Below are 26,660 nucleotides of genomic sequence, written 5' to 3'. Positions count from 1 at the left end.
TCTTGCAAACACAGCTCAGACCGTGAACAGATGCTCTTCGAGCAGATGGTCAGTGACAGCAGAGCCTTCAGACAGATCACATCATGAGTGTGCAAATCTGGGCTCAGGAAACCCGGGGCGGCCATGATGGATGGTTAACATCTCCCATTTCCAATAGATTGAGCAAAGCACCGGTGCACAAGCCTTCTCACTGCCAATTTGTCTCTCAAAAGCGATGTCAAATATGTTAATTATGAATCACTCGTATAACGCCATTAAACGCTATAACAATATTTGCAAATATAAAAATATTAAATATTTATAAATATATAAATGTTGAATATATATGATTAAAATACAAAAGATTAAAATGCTACAGAAAAGTCCAAACTGGACGTCCGTATGAATGACAGGCCGCGGTGTCCGGCTCCGCCATGCGTCGGGCCCCGTTCCAAGATGGCCGACCCTCGTCTCCAAGATGGCCGCCCCGCGACGGAGGCCCGTCCAGTCCGTCGTCGGTCTCTACTATCATAGTTCTCTCACACAAGGATGCGCTTTTGTGTCCCGGAAGACACCTGTTCGCCCCCACCCGCGCCCCTCCCCGCCCGCCCGCCTCGGCCTCTCCCCCGCCCCTCGGCCCGGCCCACCAGCCGCTCGCCCGCCCCCTCTCCTCTGAGAAACTCCTCGCGGCTCCTTTAAGCGGAAGGATCTGCAGCTGCGGCGCTCCGCCCTGCCTCCGCCCCCCGCTATATGACAGGGAAGCGGCCGTGACGGCTCCTCTTTCCTCCGTAGACAGCAGCCGCACCATCGCCGCTCTGTACCCCTTCTCACCTCTGCCGGGACGCCAGGAGCCGCCAAGGTGAGCGCTGGAGGCCGTTGGCGATGCCGCCGCGGGGCGCGCGGCGCTTTATGGGCGCAGGCGCGCGCTCATTGAGGCTGGCGCGTGGCCCCCACAGCCGTTGCCGGGCTCGTGGCGGCTGCCAGTTTAAATAGACTGATTCTGTTTGCGTCACTGATGCTCAGGAAGGTCGCGTGCTTCAGTTGGGTTGCAATAGCGGTTGGGGATCGGCTGACGTCAAGTGGCGCGAGACGCGGCGCGAGCCTGCAGTGCAGGAGCGATGGGTCCCGGCGTCTCTGGCAGGTTACCCGCGGTGACAGCGCGAGGCACCTGTGACGCGCAAGTCTACAGTGACGCCGTTCATGCGGCGCGCGGGTGTATGCGGCACGAGGCCCCCCCCATGCGCAGTCTGTCAGCACAGCACCAGGCTGCCGTGTGCGCGCGCCCCTCCGTAGAGACAGCCCGGATGTACCATTAGCCAAGAAGGGGGGGGGGTGCGAACCCGGAGGTGGGGACCGCGGGGAAGCCATGGAGTTCGAAGTTGACCGAGTCATGGAGTCCAGGCTTTCGTTCGCCGACCCAGAGGACGACCCCGATCTGGACAGCGACCCGGAGTGGGTGGGTTTTTTACGCTCTCCCTGTGTTGTGGTGGTTTGTTTGTTGCCTGGGTTCTAGAAGCTTCCAGAAGCCGGCTGACTCACGTGTGCGGTGCGCGCCGGGACGTCATGCGCGGCGCGCGTGGTGACGCCACTTCCGGAGTCACGGCGTGCTCTCCGCAGACAATGGCTGGAGAGGGGCTCCTGGGGGCGGCAGTGCGCATGCGCGGCTCCGGTGGGTGCCTCGAGGGGTTGGGGAGGGGGCTGCCCCCTCTTGTGATCCTGGGCAGGTCTCCTGTGCCCCCCCCCCCCCCGGGGGCTGAGGAGGCGTCGTAAGTCCCGCGTGTGTGAAAGGGTGGGCTGGGGGTGGGTAGTTACGTCATGAGGGCTATTGGGGAGGGGAGGGGTTCGGGTACATTATTGGGGGGGGGCAGGACTCGGAAGAGCCAGGACAGGTGTCACTCGCGGACCTTTGACCTGCAGCTGTCAGAGGGGGGGGCAACACTCCAGCCCCCCCCCATAAGTGTGGCCAGTATTTATTTTATTTGAAAGTGCTCTATAGCGTCAACCAGTGCCTTGTGGGCATCAGAGCGCTTTACAGGGTGAATGTCTCAGTTACATGGGTAGAAAGTAAATAAGATAAGGTTCAATGTTATTATAATTATATTTCAAAGGTTTTATTATATAGCGCTACCGGACCCAAGAGTATCCGAGCGCTTTACAAGGGAGAGAACATAACGAGAGAACATAAGCAATTAAGCGAAAAAGAGTAACAGTATGATAATGCATTAAACAGGGCTGTGGGGCAAAGAAACATAAAAATGAATATTAAAAGTTAGGGGAGAGAGGGGGAGTGAGAATGAAGGGATTGGGAGGGGGTGGGACGAGGAGCGGACAAGGGGAGAGGAGTGGACATGTTCAGAGTCAGTATCATTAGATACCCCAGTATTTGTTAAAAAGTACGTTGAGTTCTCTGCATCCTATCCTAGATACATGGGCCTAAGGTTAGGGTGAGCAGACGTCCCGGTTTTGCCAGGACGGTCCTGTTTTTCACCTGCTGTCTTAGGAGATTTCATGAGATTTAGCTCCTGTCCCGGTTTTTAGAGGGTGTGCTGATCACTGCATAGGTGCATTTTTAGGTTTTACAAAGCAGGAATAGTTCGCAATTGTTTGAAGAAAGTAATGTCATTACCAGGCAAGCTTCTGGGTTTAGCAATGGCATTTTATGCGTGTTGTAACTGCCTGTTCTCGTAATTCGCTGCTGAGGAGCGGTGCCACGTGAGCTGGCATGAAGTAAAACTGTAGTCTTCTATTTTAGTGGAATGTCCCGGTTTTTGGCTTTAAAATTCTGGTCACCCTATATGTTAGGTACATAATGAAACATTCAATGTATATCAAGCAAAATATAGATCCAGGATACCGGGCTGCACAGTGGACAATAAAAGGTTCTATGGAGAAGATACGTTCTGCAGCATAACAGTAGTCCATGCTGAAGTGAATTTAGCCATGAAAAGTGACTTCACTTTTTTTTGTTGAAAGACGCCGCAGAGAAGGGAGTAAGTCTAGTTTCTGGGGGTAGAGCATGATGAGCGCTGCAGTGGCCGCACCCCTGCGGCCAGGGTCAATGGAGCATGTCCTGTGTACGCATCGGGCGTGAGGTCCTTGATGCCTGGGACACGTTTCTCGTCACCTGCGGGGGGGGGGGGGGGGGAGTGAGCACTCTGCAAACAGCAGCTATCCGAGCGGGGGACGCCGGGTCTAGCGGGGTGAAGCCGCGCTCGTTGCCACGCAGCGCTGTCGGTTGCACCCGGAGGGCAGGGAGGGGTCCGGACGCACCCGGCAGTTGTCAAGGTGACCATGGCGTCGGGCGCTTCACTGCTGCTGCACACACTCCTCTTTGAAATCCATCCTACCCCCAGGTGTCCGCCCTCTGCTCCCAAAACATGACTATGCAAGTCATCGATTTCCACCCTCCTTTCCTCCACTCCCGCAGAGGAGCAGATGTTGTACTCCAAGAGTCTGTGACGATGGGCCATAGGTACAGAAACCCCTTGCAATCCATGGGTTCCCCATGATGGGGGAACATGCTTTTTGAAAAGCAATACAAAAGATCCTCCCCGGGTTATGATGGTATCCCTTCATACGTCACTTTGCTGCAAGATGATTCATCCCATACCAACAGGGCCGTGTCCCAAAGGCAATGTACATACATACAAACCACCTATAATTCAAAGACTGTTATTGAACTATTCTTATCCATACAAATCCTCCCACACATTTTCGACAGAATATAAAAAATAGATTACAAACTCTTGGTGTTGGGCGGGGTAATGCCGCGGGGTGCGGCTCTCTGCGTGGGGGGCCGGGTCCAGGGCATGTGATGCGGGTGGGGGGACCTGGGCAGAGCCTGGGTGCACAGGTGGACGCCTCCTGTACATCCAAGTGAAGGGGTGGCACCAACCCCACCTTGCTGCCTCCTTCGGGGCAGAGGCCCGGGCCTCCCCGAGTCTCAGGGCCCCCAAGAAGCCTCTAACGGGTCTCGTTCTCTTGCAGATGCCAGAAGAAGTCCAGCACGCGGAGGAGGAGGTGGAAACCTTCGCCTTCCAGGCCGAGATCGCGCAGCTCATGTCCCTGATCATCAACACCTTCTATTCCAACAAGGAGATCTTCATGCGAGAGCTCATCTCCAACGCCTCTGACGTGAGTATGGGGGGGTTGGTCCATACTGTCCTTCCTTCTGGAGGCCTGTGGGGGCGGTGGGCCATACTGTCCTTTCTCCGGGGGCTGACCCCGTGGGGGCGGTGGTCCATACTGTCCTTCCTTCTGGAGGCCTGTGGGGGCGGTGGGCCATACTGTCCTTCCTTCTGGAGGTCTGTGGGGGCGGTGGGTGGACTGTCCTTCCTTCTGGAGGCCTGTGGGGGCGGTGGGTGGACTGTCCTTCCTTCTGGAGGCCTGTGGGGGCGGTGGGTGGACTGTCCTTCCTTCTGGAGGCCTGTGGGGGCGGTGGGTGGACTGTCCTTCCTTCTGGAGGCCTGTGGGGGCGGTGGGTGGACTGTCCTTCCTTCTGGAGGCCTGTGGGGGCGGTGGGTGGACTGTCCTTCCTTCTGGAGGCCTGTGGGGGCGGTGGGTGGACTGTCCTTCCTTCTGGAGGCCTGTGGGGGCGGTGGGTGGACTGTCCTTCCTTCTGGAGGCCTGTGGGGGCGGTGGGTGGACTGTCCTTCCTTCTGGAGGCCTGTGGGGGCGGTGGGTGGACTGTCCTTCCTTCTGGAGGCCTGTGGGGGCGGTGGGTGGACTGTCCCTCCTTCTGGAGGCCTGTGGGGGCGGTGGGTGGACTGTCCTTCCTTCTGGAGGCCTGTGGGGGCGGTGGGTGGACTGTCCTTCCTTCTGGAGGCCTGTGGGGGCGGTGGGTGGACTGTCCTTCCTTCTGGAGGCCTGTGGGGGCGGTGGGTGGACTGTCCTTCCTTCTGGAGGCCTGTGGGGGCGGTGGGTGGACTGTCCTTCCTTCTGGAGGCCTGTGGGGGCGGTGGGTGGACTGTCCTTCCTTCTGGAGGCCTGTGGGGGCGGTGGGTGGACTGTCCCTTCTGGAGGCCTGTGGGGGCGGTGGGTGGACTGTCCCTTCTGGAGGCCTGTGGGGGCAGTGGGTGGACTGTCCCTTCTGGAGGCCTGTGGGGGCAGTGGGTGGACTGTCCTTCCTTCTGTGGGGCGGTGGCCCTTAAACCCTGGGGGCGGTGGGTGGACTGTCCTTCCTTCTGGAGGCCTGTGGGGGCGGTGGGTGGACTGTCCTGTGGGGGCGGTGGGTGGACTGTCCTTCCTTCTGGAGGCCTGTGGGGGCGGTGGGTGGACTGTCCTTCCTTCTGGAGGCCTGTGGGGGCGGTGGGTGGACTGTCCTTCCTTCTGGAGGCCTGTGGGGGCGGTGGGTGGACTGTCCCTTCTGGAGGCCTGTGGGGGCGGTGGGTGGACTGTCCCTTCTGGAGGCCTGTGGGGGCAGTGGGTGGACTGTCCCTTCTGGAGGCCTGTGGGGGCAGTGGGTGGACTGTCCTTCCTTCTGTGGGGCGGTGGCCCTTAAACCCTGGGGGCGGTGGGTGGACTGTCCTTCCTTCTGGAGGCCTGTGGGGGCGGTGGGTGGACTGTCCTGTGGGGGCGGTGGGTGGACTGTCCTTCCTTCTGGAGGCCTGTGGGGGCGGTGGGTGGACTGTCCTGTGGGGGCGGTGGGTGGACTGTCCTTCCTTCTGTGGGGCGGTGGCCCTTAAACCCTGTGGGTATCTAGATGCAGAACACACCGTTTGTACCATGCTTGTGTACCCCGGAAGTGCATGACCTCATCACGTTCCTGCCTTCCTTTTACTGGGTGTTATTGAGGCATTAATGGGGGCCTGTTGGGCAACGTGGTTCACAAAGATGTCTGTCTCTGGTCACTCCAGTGTAACATACATATGCTGTGTAAGTAGCACTTAAGGATGTCATGTGTGAGCTGCTGCACCTGTGCCAACCTCCCACAGCTTTGAGTGCCTCTAAATGATGCAGTTTACCTTTTTTCTTTTCCAGGCTCTAGACAAAATCAGATATGAGAGCCTGACAGACCCCACCAAGCTGGACAGCGGCAAGGAGCTGAAGATCGACATCATCCCCAACCCGCAGGAGCGCACCCTGACTCTGGTGGACACGGGCATCGGCATGACCAAGGCGGACCTCATCAACAACCTGGGCACCATCGCCAAGTCTGGCACCAAGGCCTTCATGGAAGCGCTCCAGGTAGGCCGCACTGCGACCCCGCTTTTGGGGAGGGGTCAGCTTGGAGGGTGCCTGGCGGTCTCAAGTGTGGGAGCTGGGCGTCTCAAGTGTGGGGGCCGCATGGCCCCAGTCTTCTGAATTTTCAGCAGATGTACAATCTACTCTTATGGATTTAACCATTTGACGGAACAGGCCTATTTGGGGGGGAAAAAGCGGATGTAGCTTTGGAGAGGTTCAAAGATAGCCGGGCAACGGCAAGGTCTTTGGGCCTGCAGGCTAGAGCCCCTGTCACTAGGAAGTTTAGGGGATTTGGTAGATCCACTTTTCGTCAGTTCCTATAAACAAGGCCAGCAGCAGCAAAACCCTTTGTATAGATCATACAGAGGTAAACAAAGGGTCGTGCTCGTGGACGCCAAGCCTCGGTGTGTAGTGTGGGGGGCTGGTTCTGAAGTGTGGGTCTCAAGTGTGCCTCTTCTTGCTCTTCCAGGCCGGTGCAGACATCTCCATGATTGGTCAGTTCGGTGTGGGTTTCTACTCCGCCTACCTGGTGGCCGAGAAGGTGGTGGTCATCTCCAAACACAACGACGACGAGCAGTACGCCTGGGAGTCCTCCGCCGGCGGCTCCTTCACGGTTAAAGTTGACACAGGTAGGACCCTGCACTCCAACTTCAGATAATGTGAGGGTGATATACCGCGCCCTGGCTCTTGTCGCAGACACTTGTGGGCTGCTTCCTTATGAGGCCAGGGCTCGGCAGTGCTGTAGTGTTGCCGTACCAGACTTGACCCTTTCCCGTTCGTCGCCCACTGGGTGGCCACCTTGCTGCTTTGCTCCTCTGAGGCCATGAGTACAGTCTTCCCTGTAGGTTTGGATTCTCCTGCTGCAGCTCACTTAATTGTATTTTACTCGACGAGTGTGGTGTGTAGTGTAGGGTTACCCCTCGGACCGTTAATCTAGCCCCCTCCTTTAGGGTAGATCTGTCCAGATCTGACCTTTTTACTGCCTTTCTTTAAATGTGTAGTTTATTTCCGCATATTTAAATGTTGCTGTGTTCGAAAAACTGTTACAAAACTATCCTTTTCCCCAACAATGTCCCTCTTCTAATCCATATTCATCTACTAATACAGTTTTATCAAATGTCCACCTCCTTAGCCCTTGCTTTTGATTACACATTTACGGACATTACCACTGCAGAATGGTCTAAGATTGCTGGAATATGCGATACTGTTTCTATGTCGGCATATAAAGCCTGGCAAAAGTCTATACAGGAGTGATGTCTATACTTTTTACTATAATTTGCAAAATCTTATTCCCTTCTTACACCAAACATATACCAAATTAAATTCTTTCTAATCTAGCAAAATCTTTTGGTGGGCTAGCATACTTCAGGTGTGATCTGCCTGACTCTTAAGAATTTGGTTAAAATCTCCTAAAATTACAGGTGCTTCTGTTTCCAGTATACCGGTTTTGCGCTTTACTAAGGGGTCATGATTATGTAGGTTCTGCAAGTGAGCAACTGCTCTGGGATGCCTTTAAGGCTTATTTATGGGGAATTTTAAAATCTAATGGGGTAAAGAAAGATGGCAAAACAGGACAAGGAGAGTAAAATAAGGGAGTTGAAAGGTCTTCAGAAGGCCTCCTTAGACAGTCCTAGTAACATTTCTTTTGATTAAGTATTTAGAAAACCTGCAGGCCGAATTTCAGGCGCAATTGGATAAACTACTGGATAGGTGGAAGACTAGCAAGCTTCCAACATTTTGCCTACAGAGAAAAGCAGGCCTGTTGGCTTGGTGGGAAAAATGTCACTTACAAAATCCTAACTTCAGGCAGAAAAAGCACACTCCAGTTTCAGAATGAGCTGCAATTTGAGAATGATCCTGATACTTGACCTTTGTCTTTAAACGTACAACTGTGACCACATACACAATATTGAGATGCATGTTTATTGCTCGGTAACCTGCATGAATTCTGGAGGTGCTGCAGGACCTCAGCGTCAGCACCTGAGACCCATGTTGGAAAGAGCTGTGATCTCTGCCCCTTCTGACTGTATTGTACTTTAACTGGTGATTAGACAGTGTGCGGAGGCTAGGTGACCCCTGAAGCTGTAAATGTACACCCTTGTATTGTACACTACCAGGCCAACCTTTACAAACACTGATTGGCATCTGTTGGAAAGTGGGTTATTGGTAGGTGCAAAGGTAGGTCTGCCACTGGCAATATGGCCACTAACGCATGATAGGACTCAGCATAGGTCTTAGAAAATTATTCAGACAGGTATGTAAAGCATTCAAAAACACCATTTCAGTAAATAATTAAGACACAACACAAAATAAAAATTCCAACACCAATTTATAAAAATAGGTAATATTTTTATCTTGAGTGACACCAAAACGAAAATAATCCACTGTAGGGAACCTGATATATGAATTTTTAAAGATTAGTCACTTTCTAGTGCTTTGAAACCAACAGCGCCCCATAAGTCATTTTGTTTTCCCTGTCAGGGACACCTTTTTATATATTGTTCTGAAGAATTCTCACCACTGTAGTGGGCCGCCTTCTTCACCAAGCGGGGTCCAGTTAGAACACCTTTCTGGCGTTCTGCTTGCGGGTCCCAAAGTATCCAACACACAATCCAAGGTTCTGGAATCTCCAAGAGGGTCCTTGAAAGTGTGAAACTTCAATTCCGCAATCCACTTGAACACAACCCGTACAAATCCACTGGTACTCCAGGCTTTCAATTCTTTGTAGGGCTGTCCAGGTGAGCTCTGTTAACCTGTAGCTTGCAGGGAGGTTCCACTCTTAGTCCTTTGGCAGCAAGGTAATCCACAGGGCTGTAGTTTCAGAGGGTGCATTCTTCAAAGGTCATGCCTTAGAGTTCCTTGCACAGCAAAATCTTCAGCAGGGCACTTCTTGCTTCATTCAGTTTCAAGCAGCAGATCTGGAGGGCTCTGCCCCTCTCAGATACTTATTCAAAATTCTCTGGGTCAGGCACCAGGTCACTGCTGACCAATGAGAGCAGGGCAACTCCTCCTAGTTATGACCACATCCTTCGGGAAGTGGCATTGGTTTGTCCCAGAGTGCATCATCCTTCAAAATCCGTAATGGCTTATTTTCCAGCAAGGAGGTAAGAGCTGGCTAAACACACCCCCCTGGGATATCTCATTTCCATGGACCATCCCACGTACCATCTGCAAATTCCTTTCTTAAGCCTAGTCCTGACTCTGGGTCACGACTTTCATAGTGGACTAAAACCCTCTTGCCTTTGAAGAGCGTAGTTTACGACACCATCTCCTGGCCTGGAATTCCTATAGAACAGATCACTGCCCTCCCGGCAGCCTGGCTAATCCACTTAACTGACCAATCGGGGCAGACCACTGAAAGGCTGAATTTGGACTTACAAACAAGAGTCTCATAACTTGTATGTACACTTTAGGAGAAATTCAACAATATAATATTAATCAATCACTTCCTACCATGTTAACCTATGGGCCATGGGGTTTGCAATGGGGAAAATGACTTGCGCCACTTTTGTAGTACCAGGGCTTATAAAACCATATTTTGTAAGTATTTCCCTAATTTCTACCAGACCCCCCACCCCCTGTGCAACTAGGGGAGACTTCAGGGGTTCTGAATCTGCAGAAATATTGCAGATAACCCATACCCAATTCTTCCAGCATCAAAGTCGAATTTGAGCACCTCTGTAAGACAATGAGGGGAGTGAAATGTAAAATTTCACTTAACCCAGGCTTCTAAAAACTCCTTTTATAAAGGCGCTCCTTAGATAACTGACCCCACTCCCCATGGATACATGGAGGTCCCTAATATGCAAAAACATGGTAGGTTTTTAATTTGTAAGGGCCCCTACCCCCTAAGTCGAGTTTATGCACAATTTAAGGTTTAAAAGCTGTCCTGGCCACCAGTGCAGCTTTTAAACTGACCACTGGCTTCAGCACTGCACACATGCTGGTGCAGAGAATCTGCTGGCCTCTACACTGCCATGTCCCAGGATACTGGAGACGTCTAGGTAGTTTCAATCCCCTGCCCTATTACATACTAGGGGCTTAGGTGGTAGGTCATGCCAACTACAGGGGTACCCCACCATACTATATTGTACCCTAATGTATGTTGGGTGTCTTAACTGTGTTCTAATGTGTTCCTTGGCACTGGGTCTGGTTAAACTGAGCTCCGGGTCAGTCAGTTATCACCACTTCCAGTCAGCTAAAAGTTGGGGGGTGCCCGGGGCACAGGATGACTTTGCAACAGCATCTCAGTGCACAGACCATTGCGCTGCACTGGAAGAAGCCCCCCATGCTTCTGGCACCCACTAATCCAACACTTCTCCAAATTAGAACATTCTCTCTACCCCTTCAGCTTTTCAAAGATGCGATCTTGACACTGGGATCCCCTCATCTGGATCCCCTGCTGATCCAGTGAATTGCCACCATTTTCCCCTGGCCCTCATCCGAACATGTCTGTCTCCTTCGTTCTTCCCAATCTTATTCTGGCCCCCCAATTGGGTTGTTTAATTGACATTGAGGCTTTACCCTCCCCTATAGTTACTGGAAGCTTATGTCACTGATGTACCTGCGCCTCGAATTACACTGGTTTTGTCAAATGTCTGCTCCAGTACAAATGCGTGAGGCCTACTGGAGTGACCCAACTGTCAAATGTGTATGGTAACGATTATTCCTTTAATCTTCAAACAAATTTGAATCTCAACACGGAGGGTGGTGACCTTGGAGTGGGCGGGGCCTTTTGCCCATAGCTAGCAGGCTCTAATGCGTCCTCGGCAAACACAAGATAATGGACTTGCTGAAGCTTCAAACACTTCTCCAGTCAAAGATGGGATTAAACCATCATTCTTTGTTAACCACACCACCCCTGTTTTGGACCAAGCATATGCAAATCGGTCTTGACCCTTCTCCTCATGGAAACAGTCCAGTCCGAACTGCCACGCCCTCCCTGGATCAGAGGGAGGGCTTGTTTCCAGTTCAGGGAGGACCTGACCTAGAAGTTATGGACTGTCCATGAGGAGTAGGGTCAAGACTAATTTGCATATGGCTGGGTCCAGAGTGAGCAACAAAACAATGGATTTAACCCATATCTGAATGGGGGTGTGGTTGATTTATTTAAAAAGTTTTATATAGCGCTGGCTGGACCCGGAGGTATCAGAGCGCTTAACATGAGCATCAGATCATAGTTACAGGTTACATCGTTACAAAGGTTACACAGTTCTTAGAGCATGGCAACATAGTTACTTGTAAGGTCGAGATAAACAATAGGCACTAATACGTAAGGGGAAAAGAAGGCAGGGGGAAGACTCAGGGGGGTTGGAGTAGGGGAAATAGACATAATGAAGGTGGGAAAGAGGAGGATAGGGTGAGACACAGCATGGGAAGGGGAAGGGTGATGGGGACACAAACCGGTAGACGAGTCAAAGCAACGTCCAAAGTCCAGTAATCTGATCCCAGGGTAAGTTGATCCCAGGGGAAGTGGTATCCCTTCCCTATCTCTATTGTGAGAGGCTCCCTTTATACAGTGGACTCTCTCAGAGGGGTCTCTGAGACTCCAAGGCCTACATACTGGATCCTTCCCCAAAAAGGGGAGTGCGTTGGCAAGGGGTTCCATACCATACCTCAGCTGTGAAAGGCTCCCTTGGCGCAGTGGACTCACTCAGCATGTTTGCTCAGACTCCAGAGTATAAATATTGGATCTTTCCCCAACAAGGGGAGAAGGAGTGCTTAGTGAAGGGCACAAAGGACAGGGGGTAGGCAGAGTAGTAGGCAAGGGGAGAGATTCAGGGGGGAGAGGATAGGAGCTCGGGAAGAGACAGAGAGACTAAAAGAAGTCTGCCTAAAGACCGACTGGGTAGGTGACGACCAAGGAGGGAATCCAAGGCCCATCTCCCCTATAGCTAAACCAAGTAGCTCCACGGGGCATCAGACAAAATAGTTCAGTCTCAAAACATTGAGAGAGGAGGGAGGGAGAGACATAAAAAGAGGGAGGATGCATCGGCTTGTCATGTAAATGTATGTATCACCTTTCAGGCATTCTGGCGTTCTATACCGCTGTGGAACCCTTCCTGGCTTTCCCTGTGAGATGCCCCCTACTGGGCACCCCCAAGGTGAAGCCAGGCATCCTAGCACTTTTGAGGCCGTAGTGGAGATTAAGCAAGCTATTGCTCAGAGTTGCAGAGTGGGACCCATGATTAGAGTAGGCACAGAGGCGAGAATTATCAGGTCCGAGGAAATTGAGCCCAAGACCCGCCGAGGCGGGAAGTAAACCCTGGTCCCCGGGCCAGACCTCTGCCTCGGGGTCTGCTGCTTCTAACCAGTGAGCCAAACTTATCAACTCTCCTTGTGTTTGCTTTGTTCACCCTAAGTTGGCAGGGTATACCCAGACGTTACTTTGTCACTGGATTGAAGCTAGTTAGTGTAAAACTGGTCCCAGGATGCTTGTTTCCGGTCCATGGAAGACATGGCTTGACAGTTCGGGCTGGACTGTTCCCATGAGGCACATGGTCAAAACCGATTGGCATATAGCTGGGTCTGAACTGGGGTGTCTTTGAGCTAAAGAACAATGACTGGGGTTGTGGTTAAAGTTTCAGCACTCTACCCATTTTGTGTTAAGCAATTCGTTCCCCCTCCCCCAACCCTGTTCTCTATTAAAGAAAATAATAATAAAGTGGACTGCAGCTGGCGTAAATGTCTTGTGGTAGTTTTACACCCTTTTTTTGTACATCTGTTTTTAAGACTCAAAAAAACGATGTGTAAATCTCCTCTTAGCAGCAGCTTCAGCTCGTTTTTCCTGCCTGTAAGATATGTGCGCTTTACCGGGTCACTGATGGGAGCTGATGTGCCCCGGCTGCATTACTTGTGAGCGTCTTGTGCCGAGGCTGACTTTTGCCCCTTTACTTTGTGCTCAGGTGAGCCCATCGGCAGAGGCACCCGCGTGATCCTGCACTTGAAGGAGGACCAGTCCGAGTACCTGGAGGAGAAGCGCGTCAAGGAGGTGGTGAAGAAGCACTCCCAGTTCATCGGCTATCCCATCACCCTTTATGTACGTCTGGCCCACTGTCTTGACCTTGTAGCTCTTTTAGAAATGTGTTTTTTGTGTGGCTTCTTCCTGGTTTGGGATACCTACTACTTCAGGGTGCCTGTCTAGTCCCTAGCAGGCTGGAGGCAGGGGGTACTGTCCGCATTAGTGTTTCTGGTCTCAAACTGTGCCCTCAAAGCAGCAGTGGACGTAGCAAACACTGGGAGATCACTTTTGCTATTCTAAATAGTCCTGAATGTTTGGGGTAATGTCTGCTCCACAATACGGTCTAGGCTTTTAACTCCAAATTCCAGTCGGGGCGAAGTTCAGGGACAAAACTATGCTTGTCCTGGGCGGAGTATGTGTTCTTTGACGGCTCCAGTTGAGGCTGGCTTGAAGTGGGAACGTGTGTATGTAGGGAAGCCCCACAGCCTGCATCGTTCTGGGGTAGTGGAGGGCAGGGCCATGAACCCTGGAGCTGGACCTAGATATGAGAGCCTCTGGAGGGCTGCACGCTTCAGGTGACTGCAACCGTTAGAAAGGGTGAAAATGGCCGTTGCAGTTCTTACTGGGGCGCTTACTCAAAGCTTCTTTTTGCGAACAGTTGTAGGGTTTTTCCTCTGGTTCGCTGGGTTGGAGGTGGCTGATAAGAGATTGTAGGGTCTGGTGTCTGCTGCAAGGTTGTAGGGTCTGGTGTCTGCTGAAAGGTATCATACCCATGTCCCCCTTACACTCTGCCTTTCTTCCAGCTGGAGAAAGAGCGTGAGAAGGAGATCAGCGACGATGAAGCCGAGGAGGAGAAGGTGGAGGAGAAAAAGGATGAAGAGGAAGCGCCCAAAGAGGACGAGGACAAAGACAAGCCCAAGATAGAGGACGTGGGCTCCGACGACGAGGAGGACGGCAAGGAGAAGAAGAAAAAGACCAAGAAGATCAAGGAGAAGTACATCGACCAGGAGGAGCTGAACAAGACCAAGCCCATCTGGACCCGCAACCCCGACGACATCAGCCAGGAGGAGTACGGCGAGTTCTACAAGAGCCTGACCAACGACTGGGAGGACCACCTGGCTGTCAAGGTGAGTCCTGCTGGCCCCCTTGGTGCCAGTGAGGTGGTGGGTGCGAGCTGGGAGGCTCTGGTGTCTGGAGGGTAGGGGGGGCTAGCTGGGAGGCTCTGGTGTCTGGAGGGTAGGGGGGGGCAGCTGTGAGGCTTTGGTGCCTGTGGAGGGTAAGGGGGGCTAGCTGTGAGGCTCTGGTGCCTGGAGGGTGGGGGGGGGCTAGCTGTGAGGCTTTGGTGCCCGTGGAGGGTAGGGGGCTAGCTGTGAGGCTCTGGTGCCCGTGGAGGGTAGGGGGCTAGCTGTGAGGCTCTGGTGTCCGTGGAGGGCAGGGGCTAGCTGTGAGGCTCTGGTGTCTGGAGGGTAGGGGGGTGGGCTAGCTGTGAGGCTCTGGTGCCCATGGAGGGCAGGGGGGCTAGCTGTGAGGCTCTGGTGCCCATGGAGGGCAGGGGGGCTAGCTGTGAGGCTCTGGTGCCCGTGGAGGGCAGGGGGGCTAGCTGTGAGGCTCTGGTGCCAGTGGAGGGCAGGGGGCTAGCTGTGAGGCTCTGGTGCCCATGGAGGGTAGGGGGCTAGCTGTGAGGCTCTGGTGCCCGTGGAGGGTAGGGGGCTAGCTGTGAGGCTCTGGTGCCCGTGGAGGGTAGGGGGCTAGCTGTGAGGCTCTGGTGCCCGTGGAGGGTAGGGGGCTAGCTGTGAGGCTCTGGTGCCCGTGGAGGGCAGGGGGGCTAGCTGTGAGGCTCTGGTGCCAGTGGAGGGTAGGGGGGCTAGCTGTGAGGCTCTGGTGCCAGTGGAGGGCAGGGGGGCTAGCTGTGAGGCTCTGGTGCCAGTGGAGGGTAGGGGGGCTAGCTGTGAGGCTCTGGTGCCAGTGGAGGGCAGGGGGCTAGCTGTGAGGCTTTGGTGCCAGTGGAGGTCAGGGGGCTAGCTGTGAGGCTTTGGTGCCAGTGGAGGTCAGGGGGCTAGCTGTGAGGCTTTGGTGCCAGTGGAGGTCAGGGGGCTAGCTGTGAGGCTTTGGTGCCAGTGGAGGGCAGGGGGCTAGCTGTGAGGCTCTGGTGCCAGTGGAGGGCAGGGGGCTAGCTGTGAGGCTCTGGTGCCCGTGGAGGGTAGGGGGCTAGCTGTGAGGCTCTGGTGCCCGTGGAGGGTAGGGGGCTAGCTGTGAGGCTCTGGTGCCCGTGGAGGGTAGGGGGCTAGCTGTGAGGCTCTGGTGCCCGTGAAGGGTAGGGGGCTAGCTGTGAGGCTTTGGTGCCCGTGGAGGTCAGGGGGCTAGCTGTGAGGCTTTGGTGCCAGTGGAGGGCAGGGGGCTAGCTGTGAGGCTCTGGTGCCAGTGGAGGGCAGGGGGCTAGCTGTGAGGCTCTGGTGCCAGTGGAGGGTAGGGGGGCTAGCTGTGAGGCTCTGGTGCCAGTGGAGGGTAGGGGGGCTAGCTGTGAGGCTCTGGTGCCAGTGGAGGGCAGGGGGCTAGCTGTGAGGCTTTGGTGCCAGTGGAGGTCAGGGGGCTAGCTGTGAGGCTTTGGTGCCAGTGGAGGGCAGGGGGGGTGGGCTAGCTGTGAGGCTCTGGTGCCCGTGGAGGGCAGGGGGGCTAGCTGTGAGGCTCTGGTGCCAGTGGAGGGCAGGGGGCTAGCTGTGAGGCTTTGGTGCCAGTGGAGGGCAGGGGGGCTAGCTGTGAGGCTCTGGTGCCCGTGGAGGGTAGGGGGCTAGCTGTGAGGCTCTGGTGCCCGTGAAGGGTAGGGGGCTAGCTGTGAGGCTCTGGTGCCTGTGGAGGGTAGGGGGGGTGGGCTAGCTGTGAGGCTCTGCATGGAGCATGTCTGTACTGCCCCTTTGACACTAGTGCGGGGAGGGGTCTAGTTTTGTCTAGCAATTTTATTAGCATAAAAATGTATCCAAAACGAACCGCAAATCCAGTGACTTTCAAACCAAGCGTAACCCCATCTCAAGCTACAAATGCTGTTGGGGGATGGTGTCGTTTTGAACTTGAGGGCGCTGTGAAAGATTACTGTGCCGAAGTTGAGGGAATCTGGGCCACAGCATGATGCCACTGGTTCCAGTACTGCCTTTCACCGCCACAAAGGGGCGGTGTCATGCCGTCCTTACTCTCCAGTCTCTTATCCAAGGTAAGCTGGCAGGCGTGGTGCCAAGTGAGCAGTCTCCCAAGTGAACATCTTGTCCCAGGTACCCAGGCCCTGCCATGCCAGTCTACTTTGTGGGGTTTAGACTAAGAAGGGGACAAGTCATAGATGTTGCCAGGTTCTTGATTTATCCCATGCTATGCACTTTTCCAGCACTTCTCTGTGGAGGGCCAGCTCGAGTTCCGCGCCCTGCTCTTCATCCCCCGCCGTGCCCCCTTCGACCTCTTTGAAAACAAGAAGAAAAAGAACAACATCAAGCTGTACGTGCGCCGAGTCTTCATCATGGACAGCTGCGACGAGCTCATCCCAGAGTACCTGAGTAAGTCCTGGGTAGGGTCTGTCTCTGTCTGTGAACGGGGCCTGTCTGGGGTTGAGTAGGGTCTGTCTCGCTGTGAACGGGGCCTGTGTGGGGTTGAGTAGGGTTTGTCTCGCTGTGAACGGGGCCTGTCTGGGGTTGAGATGGGGTTGTCTCGCTGTGAACGTGTCCTGTCTGGGGTTGAGTAGGGTCTGTCTCCGTCTGTGAACAGGGCCTGTCTGGGGTTGAGTAGGGTCTGTTGCTGTGAACGGGGCCTGTGTGGGGTTGAGTAGGGTCTGTCTCCGTCTGTGAACAGGGCCTGTCTGGGGTTGAGTAGGGTCTGTTGCTGTGAACGGGGCCTGTGTGGGGTTGAGTAGGGTCTGTCTCGCTGTGAACGGGTCCTGTCTGGGGTTGAGTAGGGTCTGTCTCCGTCTGTGAACAGGGCCTGTCTGGGGTTGAGTAGGGTCTGTTGCTGTGAACGGGGCCTGTGTGGGGTTGAGTAGGGTCTGTCTCGCTGTGAACGGGGCCTGTGTGGGGTTGAGTAGGGTCTGTCTCCGTCTGTGAACAGGGCCTGTCTGGGGTTGAGTAGGGTCTGTTGCTGTGAACGGGGCCTGTGTGGGGTTGAGTAGGGTCTGTCTCCGTCTGTGAACGGGGCCTGTCTGGGGTTGAGTAGGGTCTGTTGCTGTGAACGGGGCCTGTCTGGGGTTGAGTAGGGTCTCTCGCTGTGAACGGGGCCTGTGTGGGGTTGAGTAGGGTTTGCCTCGGCCTGTGAACGGGTCCTGTCTGGGGTTGAGTAGGGTCTCTCGCTGTGAACGGGGCCTGTGTGGGGTTGAGTAGGGTCTGTTGCTGTGAACGGGGCCTGTCTGGGGTTGAGTAGGGTCTGTTGCTGTGAACGGGGCCTGTGTGGGGTTGAGTAGGGTTTGTCTCGCTGTGAACGGGTCCTGTCTGGGGTTGAGTAGGGTCTGTCTCCGTCTGTGAACGGGTCCTGTCTGGGGTTGAGTAGGGTCTGTTGCTGTGAACGGGGCCTGTGTGGGGTTGAGTAGGGTCTGTCTCCGTCTGTGAACGGGTCCTGTCTGGGGTTGAGTAGGGTTTGTTGCTGTGAACGGGGCCTGTGTGGGGTTGAGTAGGGTTTGTCTCGCTGTGAACGGGGCCTGTCTGGGGTTGAGATGGGGTCTGTCTCACTGTGAACGGGTCCTGTCTGGGGTTGAGTAGGGTCTGTCTCCGTCTGTGAACAGGGCCTGTCTGGGGTTGAGTAGGGTCTGTCTCCGTCTGTGAACAGGGCCTGTCTGGGGTTGAGTAGGGTCTGTTGCTGTGAACGGGTCCTGTCTGGGGTTGAGTAGGGTCTGTTGCTGTGAACGGGTCCTGTCTGGGGTTGAGTAGGGTCTCTCGCTGTGAACGGGGCCTGTGTGGGGTTGAGTAGGGTTTGCCTCGGCCTGTGAACGGGTCCTGTCTGGGGTTGAGTAGGGTCTCTCGCTGTGAACGGGGCCTGTGTGGGGTTGAGTAGGGTCTGTCTTGCTGTGAACGGGGCCTGTGTGGGGTTGAGTAGGGTCTGTCTCGCTGTGAACGGGGCCTGTGTGGGGTTGAGTAGGGTCTGTCTCCGTCTGTGAACGGGGCCTGTCTGGGGTGGAGTAGGGTCTGTCTCGCTGTGAACGGGGCCTGTCTGGGGTCACCCTGGCTCGTAGTCTGTGAACGGGGCCTGTCTGGGGTCACCCTGGCTCGTAGTCTGTGAACGGGGCCTGTCTGGGGTCACCCTGGCTCGTAGTCTGTGAACGGGGCCTGTCTGGGGTCACCCTGGCTCGTAGTCTGTGAACGGGGCCTGTCTGGGGTCACCCTGGCTCGTAGTCTGTGAACGGGGCCTGTCTGGGGTTGAGTAGGGTCTGTCTCGGTCTGAACAGAGCTTGTCTGGGGTCACCCTGGCTCGTAGTCTGTGAACGGGGCCTGTCTGCGGTCACCCTGGCTCGTAGTCTGTGAACGGGGCCTGTCTGGGGTCACCCTGGCTCGTAGTCTGTGAACGGGGCCTGTCTGGGGTCACCCTGGCTCGTAGTCTGTGAACGGGGCCTGTCTGGGGTTGAGTAGGGTCTGTCTCGGTCTGAACAGAGCTTGTCTGGGGTCACCCTGGCTCGTAGTCTGTGAATGGGGCCTGTCTGCGGTCACCCTGGCTCGTAGTCTGTGAACGGGGCCTGTCTGGGGTTGAGTAGGGTCTGTCTCGGTCTGAACAGAGCTTGTCTGGGGTCACCCTGGCTCGTAGTCTGTGAACGGGGCCTGTCTGCGGTCACCCTGGCTCGTAGTCTGTGAACGGGGCCTGTCTGGGGTTGAGTAGGGTCTGTCTCGGTCTGAACAGAGCTTGTCTGGGGTCACCCTGGCTCGTAGTCTGTGAACGGGGCCTGTCTGGGGTTGAGTAGGGTCTGTCTCGGTCTGAACAGAGCTTGTCTGGGGTCACCCTGGCTCGTAGTCTGTGAACGGGGCCTGTCGGGGGTCACCCTGGCTCGTAGTCTGTGAACGGGGCCTGTCTGGGGTTGAGTAGGGTCTGTCTCGGTCTGAACAGAGCTTGTCTGGGGTCACCCTGGCTCGTAGTCTGTGAACGGGGCCTGTCTGCGGTCACCCTGGCTCGTAGTCTGTGAACGGGGCCTGTCTGGGGTTGAGTAGGGTCTGTCTCGGTCTGAACAGAGCTTGTCTGGGGTCACCCTGGCTCGTAGTCTGTGAACGGGGCCTGTCTGGGGTTGAGTAGGGTCTGTCTCGGTCTGAACAGAGCTTGTCTGGGGTCACCCTGGCTCGTAGTCTGTGAACGGGGCCTGTCGGGGGTCACCCTGGCTCGTAGTCTGTGAATGGGGCCTGTCTGGGGTTGAGTAGGGTCTGTCTCGGTCTGAACAGAGCTTGTCTGGGGTCACCCTGGCTCGTAGTCTGTGAACGGGGCCTGTCTGGGGTCACCCTGGCTCGTAGTCTGTGAACGGGGCCTGTCGGGGGTCACCCTGGCTCGTAGTCTGTGAACGGGGCCTGTCGGGGGTCACCCTGGCTCGTAGTCTGTGAACGGGGCCTGTCTGCGGTCACCCTGGCTCGTAGTCTGTGAACGGGGCCTGTCTGGGGTTGAGTAGGGTCTGTCTCGGTCTGAACAGAGCTTGTCTGGGGTCACCCTGGCTCGTTCAGATCTGAACGCTGCTTCTCCGTTGCAGACTTCGTGCGCGGCGTGGTGGACTCCGAGGACCTGCCCCTCAACATCTCCCGAGAGATGCTGCAGCAGAGCAAGATCCTGAAGGTCATCCGCAAGAACATCGTCAAGAAGTGCCTGGAGCTCTTCTGCGAGCTGGCGGAGGACAAGGACAACTACAAGAAGTTCTACGAGGCCTTCTCCAAGAACCTCAAGGTGAGTGGCATTGATGCAACTATGATCGCTACGAGGGAATTTTGCTCGACATACCAGCATCTCTTGAAGGGAGTTCTGTCCATGAGGCGTAGGCTGTACGGCGCCGATGGGCCCAACGGCCCGTGTCGACGCACCGGAATGTAGCTGATGGTGTCAAAAGTAGTCTATTCGATGTCGCTATTTATATAATGTTTTTACGCTTCGAAGTTGCTGGAAAAGTTTTTCTAGCCGGAGTGGAGAACTTTCATCCGAACCCAATGAATTGCAAGAATCTGATTTAATAATTCATATTTTGATGTTAGTGCTGTTCATTTCCAAGTTGTTTAACCGCATGCGTGCGGGCGGAATTCCGCCCGTACGCTGGGTTTTTAAAAAGCGCACTTTACGTGACGAGCTGGGCTCGTCATGAGCGTGCGAGGAGGCTACGCCATGACGAGCCCAGCTCGTCATGAGCGTCGAAGGGGTTAAATATTAGGAAAACTAACTCCTTAGAGCCTTAAAAAAAAAAAAAAAAAAAAAAGATTGTCCAGATACTTCACTTGACAAACCATTCTCAAAGTGCCATTTTCCAGGATAAGATGAACAGCCATTTTTAAAAAGACTAACACTTGACCTCTGACCTTAAACAGCCAATGTTGTCCAGATATAAAGGCCTCTGTTCAAGGCATATGAGCTGTAGATTTTATACGTTAGCATAGATCGCCATCTGTTGTTGGGCTTTGATGTTTGCACTTTGTTTTGTGGAAGTGTTTGTAGTCGCGAGAACTGACTCCTCATTGTGATTGAGTCGCTGCACATAGGCACTTTGATTCTTTAGATCTGACTCGCTGTAGTGAGTAGATTTAAGTTTCTTGCACAAGTGCACTCTTGTGCAGGGGGTCGCGCCAGTTTTGCTTGGGGCTTTGACCCTGTTTCAATGCACTGAGGCGGCAGGTCTCCTCTTCTCATTTAAGAGGGGCACAGTCTTGTTTACTCCTCTTCTGTCCTGACTTGCTTGAGTGTAGAGGGCCCACAACGTTGCAGACATGAGTCGGATGTAGGTTTATTTTGTCTCGGTGAAAGGAGCATGCTACCATCCTAGCCCACCCGGATTTGGATAGTGTTAACTCACCCATCTGCCTGAAACTAACCCAGAACAGCAACCCTTTTCAGTCAGACTAGCAGAAGCCATGGTGAAGAGCAGGAAGGTTTGAATGTTTACATGCTTGTTTCATACTACTGCACTGCTCGGCTCTTTGCACCCCTGAAATCCTTAAGTATTCATAGAAGTAAAGTGTTCCATACTCTGCCCTCTAAGCTCATGTCACTGGGTACCATGCTGAGCCTGGTAGTGTAGCTTTTCTGTGATGAAATGCAGAGTGGTCCATTGGGACCCCAAAGTAAAGCTACATCTTGGGTAAATCCCATTGAATGGGAAATCGTGAATGAACCAGCTTTCCGCTAAACTTGATGAAACTATACCCTCCAACTCTTGTAACTAGGGCAGCGCCATGCAGCCTTTAGATCGTCTCCTGGCTTGTGAATTCCAATGCTTCACCCGCCTTGGAAGGCTTACTTTAACAAATAAGCAGGGGTAAGCCACACCGGCCCGTTTCCTTTATAATGCAGCAGGTTGGTCTGGCCCAGTTAGACTGGTCTGTAGCAACATGGGTGAGTCCATCACTTGTGCACTTCTGCTCACCACCAGTGTAGACTCCAATTATGCACTGACTCTAAAACATATCGAACTACGCTAAACTCCGTGAAGTCAAGAATGCCGTGTAATTTAAAAGCATCTAAATAGAACTATCAGCACCAGCCTAATCTATTGCATTGGAAACTGCCTCTCCCTTTTCTGCCGGTCTAAGTGACCAGTTGGGTGATTGCAGTTTAGAATCTGCAGCTTTCACTCTTGTCTTGCAGTTCACTGTGGCAAGCGCCCTGCCACCATCCCAAAGTTTTGTACAAAAATGGCTCTTCGTTAGCTTTCGCAACATCGCTCACTAAGCGCTTTACTATATTTAAGCAGTAAATTTATTTATTTTTGAGATTTGTTGAGCGCGAACAAATGCCCGTAGGCTTCTCTGCGCTAAGACTTAGTGTAGTTCTCGGGTGCGTTACTGGGATAAATTACTGGTTAAACAACCAAGTCTTAAGCCTCTTACGGAATAGCAGGAGAGAATGACTTACCCTGATTTCCACTGGCAAGGTGTTCCAGAGTTTGGCTGCCACAACCATGAAACGTCTGTCTCCCCAAGAGACTGTCTTAGTGCGAGGAACCACTAATTGGTACAATGTGGTGGATCGAAGTTGTCTAGGAGGACAGTAGTGTAAGCCAGTCTTCAAAAAAACTGTGGTCCTTGTTTATGTATGGCTTTAAAGGCTATGCAGAGTTTTGAATAAATGAGTGCTATAACCCCATACACACAGCCTTTGGTCAAGTAAAGCACCTAAAGCCGGCAACACTTATTTGTCTCCCAGTTCCATCTGTGCCTTTTTCTAGGCAGGTGTATTCCTTGGCAGTGTGGCTGCCAGCACTGTAGTTTGAGTTTTCAGTTTGAATGAAGAGCAGTGTTCAGACCAGTGACCCGTTCACTGACCCGGCTCCTACAGTATGCAGCTCAGACTCTAGGTCGCAATGTTGAATTGGTGGTTTAGCTGTAGGCTGGGGCATCATTAAGTCTTAACGTTTTTTTAGGCCAGGAATCCTGACAAAGTGCTGCAAAAAACGTATTTATCTGCTGCAAAATCTGCGTTTAATGCAGGAAACCTAGCTAATGAATGCCGCAACTCGGGGGTTGTGGTTTAAGGCAGATCACCTGTCTAAGCTGTGTTTCCATGTCCCTTATGTCTGCTCACTAGCTCCCACACCCATGCAGTTTGCTGGTCTCTAGCAGTGTTGAAGCGCCTCTTACGATCACTCTTGCTTTGTCTTTAGCTTGGAATCCACGAGGACTCTGCCAACAGGAAGAAGCTGTCTGAGCTGCTGCGTTACCACACTTCCCAGACTGGAGACGAGATGGCCGCGCTTACAGAATACGTGTCCCGCATGAAGGAGAACCAGAAGGCCATCTATTACATCACTGGTAAGTCGCTGCCAGTACCACGGGTGACGATGCTGAAGTATTAAAAGATGTGGTTGGAAGAGGGACTAGAGCGGAATGGATGTATAATGGTATGACGCGTACTGTTACGACGCAGGTTTTACAACGCAAGTCGTGCGTTGGGTGGCACTGGGTAGTGAATAGTTTTATTTACTATTCAAACTCCAGTCCCCGTGGATAGTAGGGAAGGTGTTGGATAGTAAATTAAACCTATTACCTATCCTAGAGCGCCCCCAGTGAAAGTCTTAATTACTTTCGTTGTTAAACCTGTGTCGTAAGGGTACTTTGTTGTAAAGGATGTTCCCCGAGCGGAATCTTTGGGCTGAAGTTGTGTTAAAACTGCATCATTTAATGTCTGCTACATTTTTGGTATCACTCCTAAACTGGATCAGAAGTGTAAAATTCCCCCACCAGCCATAGATTGCTGTAGAGCTGTTAGTCTAATGCAAACCAACCCTTTTGTGTTCTTCAGGTGAGAGCAAGGAGCAGGTGGCAAACTCTGCGTTTGTGGAGCGCGTCAGGAAGCGCGGCTTCGAGGTGGTGTACATGACCGAACCCATCGATGAGTACTGTGTCCAGCAATTGAAGGAGTTTGATGGAAAGACCCTCGTCTCTGTGACCAAGGAGGGCCTGGAGCTGCCAGAGGACGAGGAAGAGAAAAAGAAGATGGAGGAGAGCAAATCCAAGTTCGAGAACCTGTGCAAGCTTATGAAGGAGATTTTGGACAAGAAGGTTGAGAAGGTGAGTCCCTGCACTGGGTGTCCCTTGGGTAGGGAGTGTTAGTGATTGGGTCTTTCTGTTGCTGTGTACCTTGAGTGGAGGTATGGTCTGGAGTTTAACTGGAACTTAAAACCCTGGTTGCTTGCCTTTGTCCCCATGGTACGTCCGTTATGCTTTCAGTTGTGGGTTTCAAGTACTGTCAGTAATGCAGGTTGTGGCCATGTCAGGCTCCTGCCTATCTGTCAAAGCATTGTTGGAGTCATGTAGCTGTAGATCTAAATGCTCTGCATTCTTCTGCAATCTAGTGTTGGGGGGCCAGATGTGTGCACGTTGGTTCTTTAAAAAGTCTTTGTTCCTGGACAAAGTGACTCCTCTTATGATGCGCACAGGCTTCGACTCAATTAGCTCTTTCTGCCATTGGGTTCGGACCAGTTTTGTGGCACACTGGTACAAGGCAGTCTTCAGTTCCTTTCGGGGTCGTTGTTTCCACCCTTCTCTGCATTGTCACGCTTTTCACCCTTTTGTCCAGACAGCCTCTAAGCTATGGGCACTCAACACTTGCATATGTACAACTGTGTATGCCACAATTGTAACTACTTTGCACCATTCAACAACCAGATTTAACTTTTATAAAGCAGTCTGACCTGGCTTTGTAACAAGAAGTCTAGCCTTGGATTAAAAGGGATCTGAAAAACAAATTCCCAGACCCTGTTAAGTTTCTTTTGGTCCTAGCCACTGAGGCACCTGAATACAAGTCACAAAGCAGACCAGGTGGTAGTTTGACTCATTGCGCTCTCTATACCTAGCACTGCCTCTCACCTGTACCTTCAGCTATTCCTGACTGTTTAAGAGTTGCGGCCTACACCAGGTGCCTTGCTGTCCTGGTGTTGGCAGATGGTCCAATGAGGAAGCATGCCATCCTCTGGTGGGTGAGGGTTCTTGCCAACTGCATTCTCCAGTTGACTAAACTTCTTGGTTGTGTGAAGTTTGCGGTGGTAGTAGTACATCTCTAGTTGAGTTATTCATTCCCTGTAAGACTGAACTGTGTATTTGACCTTGACACACATGCTTTGGCAGTCGTGGCTGTTAGTACTGAGTCTTACTGTGAGTAGGTTTATGGTAACGGAACATCTCCACTGCACAGGAGAGGGTCTAGTCTGTACCAAAGCTTGTTTTAAAGGGTTCTTTCTGCTAAACACGTCTACAAATTAGGGCGTAATTTGTTTGATACCGACTGGACATTAATTCATTCAAAAAGGTGCAGTAGTATTTTCAGTTCTTGAGGTTGACCAGCCATTTGAAACCAGTAGGCACATCTTTTCTACATTTACCTTCCGCATTTAATTTCTAAACTGTTAGTGTCCCTAAGGGAGTGACAATCGATCTAGTAGTGTTTTTTTTGGCTCTTTGTTACAAGTAACTTTGAGAAGTGGATCTGCTGCATTGACATGTGAGTGTCGCAAAGACTTTAGCTGACCAGCCTTTCTGCGTCTAAGACCTGCTGCTGGATCAATGAACTCTTAACATTTATTCCCCCCTGTAGGTGACTGTCTCCAACCGCCTTGTCTCTTCGCCCTGCTGCATTGTGACCAGTACCTACGGTTGGACCGCCAACATGGAAAGGATCATGAAGGCCCAGGCCCTTCGCGACAATTCCACCATGGGCTACATGATGGCCAAGAAGCACTTAGAAATCAACCCTGACCACCCCATCGTAGAGACCCTCCGACAGAAGGCGGAGGCAGATAAAAATGACAAAGCTGTCAAGGACCTTGTGGTCTTGCTGTTTGAAACGGCGCTGCTGTCATCTGGCTTCTCTTTGGAAGACCCTCAGACACATTCAAACCGCATCTACAGAATGATCAAGCTTGGGTTAGGTGAGTGCCATACTACCTTTGTTCCATATTGAGCCTTGCTTGGACCAGAGGGTTTGGAAACATTTGAACTAGCTATGTAAACTAGCAGTCTGGTTACAGGCTTGTGAATTGGAAGAATTAACATGTCCCTTTGTTTTGATTTTGCATGTAGGAATTGACGAGGAGGAACCTGCTATTGAAGAACCAGTGTCTGCCACGACAGACGAGATCCCACCTCTCGAGGAAGATGAAGATGCATCCCGAATGGAGGAGGTTGATTAAAGCGCCGCACTGCAGGCTGTGTAACACCAGGCATGCTGCGGCAATTTGTTTCTCAAACTGACTCCTTGCAATTGCTACACGCCTCTGTTCTAGTGTTTGTGCCCGTTTGTTTTTCTGGCGAAAGGGTTGGAGAGGTTACTGGGCGGGGTAAGGCCTAAAGTAAAGGCCTGTGTGCATCAAGACGAATGGTGTCCAGCCAGCTGCTGCTTTATTTCACCCCGGGGTAGTCGGGGGTCGTGGCATGTGGGCAGATGGAGCCCATGACTGCCACATACTGAGGTAGTGTACACCGCAGTAGGTCGGTGTTGTCCTCCCTTTTCTGCTGGATCTAACGTCTTGAATGTTCCCCGCATCTCTGGGATAGACCCCAACCTGCTCTTATCGGACAGGTGAGTCCACTCTTCCCAGAAGTTGTCATTGTTGCAATTTTTGTTCCATTGAGATTAAAGTATACAGAATAAAGAATGCCGTTTTTACACTGACTCTTGCGTAGTGCGATCTGTATTGGCTTGGGTTTTGATGCTAGGTTGTCTGAGGCAAGAATCTGCAAGCCTGGAACAAGGTATGAGCTGTAGACTGCACACTATGCATAGATTGCCGCCTAGTGTTGGGCCTGGATGTTTGCTGTTAGTTTTGTTGTAGAAAAGTCTTTGGAAGTCCCGTGATAGGTGACTCTTCCTTTAAATGATACTGCACATGGGAATCGGCTCCATTCCCAGA

The 26,660-nt window shown here is 52.9% G+C and overlaps 1 protein-coding gene across 2 annotated transcripts; it reads left to right on the top strand.

Moving 5' to 3' along the window:
- Positions 1-676: 676 nt before the first annotated feature.
- On the top strand, positions 677-26,422 carry HSP90AB1 (heat shock protein 90 alpha family class B member 1). 2 transcript variants are annotated; one of them, XM_078647305.1, is made up of 12 exons: positions 677-838; positions 3,967-4,113; positions 5,959-6,165; positions 6,632-6,791; positions 13,068-13,201; positions 13,927-14,250; positions 16,497-16,662; positions 19,809-19,999; positions 22,917-23,064; positions 23,555-23,823; positions 25,346-25,679; positions 25,831-26,422. In XM_078647305.1, the coding sequence occupies exons 2-12, from the start codon at positions 3,967-3,969 to the stop codon at positions 25,938-25,940; spliced, it is 2,190 nt and encodes a 729-aa protein (XP_078503431.1). In that variant the 5' UTR covers positions 677-838; the 3' UTR covers positions 25,941-26,422. The 2 variants fall into 2 exon arrangements, with proteins under 2 accessions (XP_078503431.1, XP_078503430.1); XM_078647304.1 differs by having other exon boundaries at positions 746-1,435.
- The last annotated feature ends 238 nt before the right edge of the window (positions 26,423-26,660 follow it).

The sequence above is a fragment of the Lissotriton helveticus genome, chromosome 6 (assembly GCF_964261635.1).
Source record: "Lissotriton helveticus chromosome 6, aLisHel1.1, whole genome shotgun sequence".
NCBI classification, from domain to species: Eukaryota; Metazoa; Chordata; class Amphibia; order Caudata; family Salamandridae; genus Lissotriton; species Lissotriton helveticus.
The sequence above is the reverse complement of the archived record's forward strand: the minus strand, read 5'-3'. Positions and strand labels throughout refer to the sequence as shown.

Excerpts from the sequence above, each read along its gene's own strand:
- HSP90AB1 (XM_078647304.1), top strand. The coding sequence starts at position 1,346 with ATGGAGTTCGAAGTTGACCGAGTCATGGAGTCCAGGCTTTCGTTCGCC. Across the intron at positions 4,114-5,958 it reads TCATCTCCAACGCCTCTGAC|GCTCTAGACAAAATCAGATA; the intron begins GTGAGTATGGGG and ends TTTCTTTTCCAG. Across the intron at positions 25,680-25,830 it reads AATGATCAAGCTTGGGTTAG|GAATTGACGAGGAGGAACCT; the intron begins GTGAGTGCCATA and ends TTTTGCATGTAG.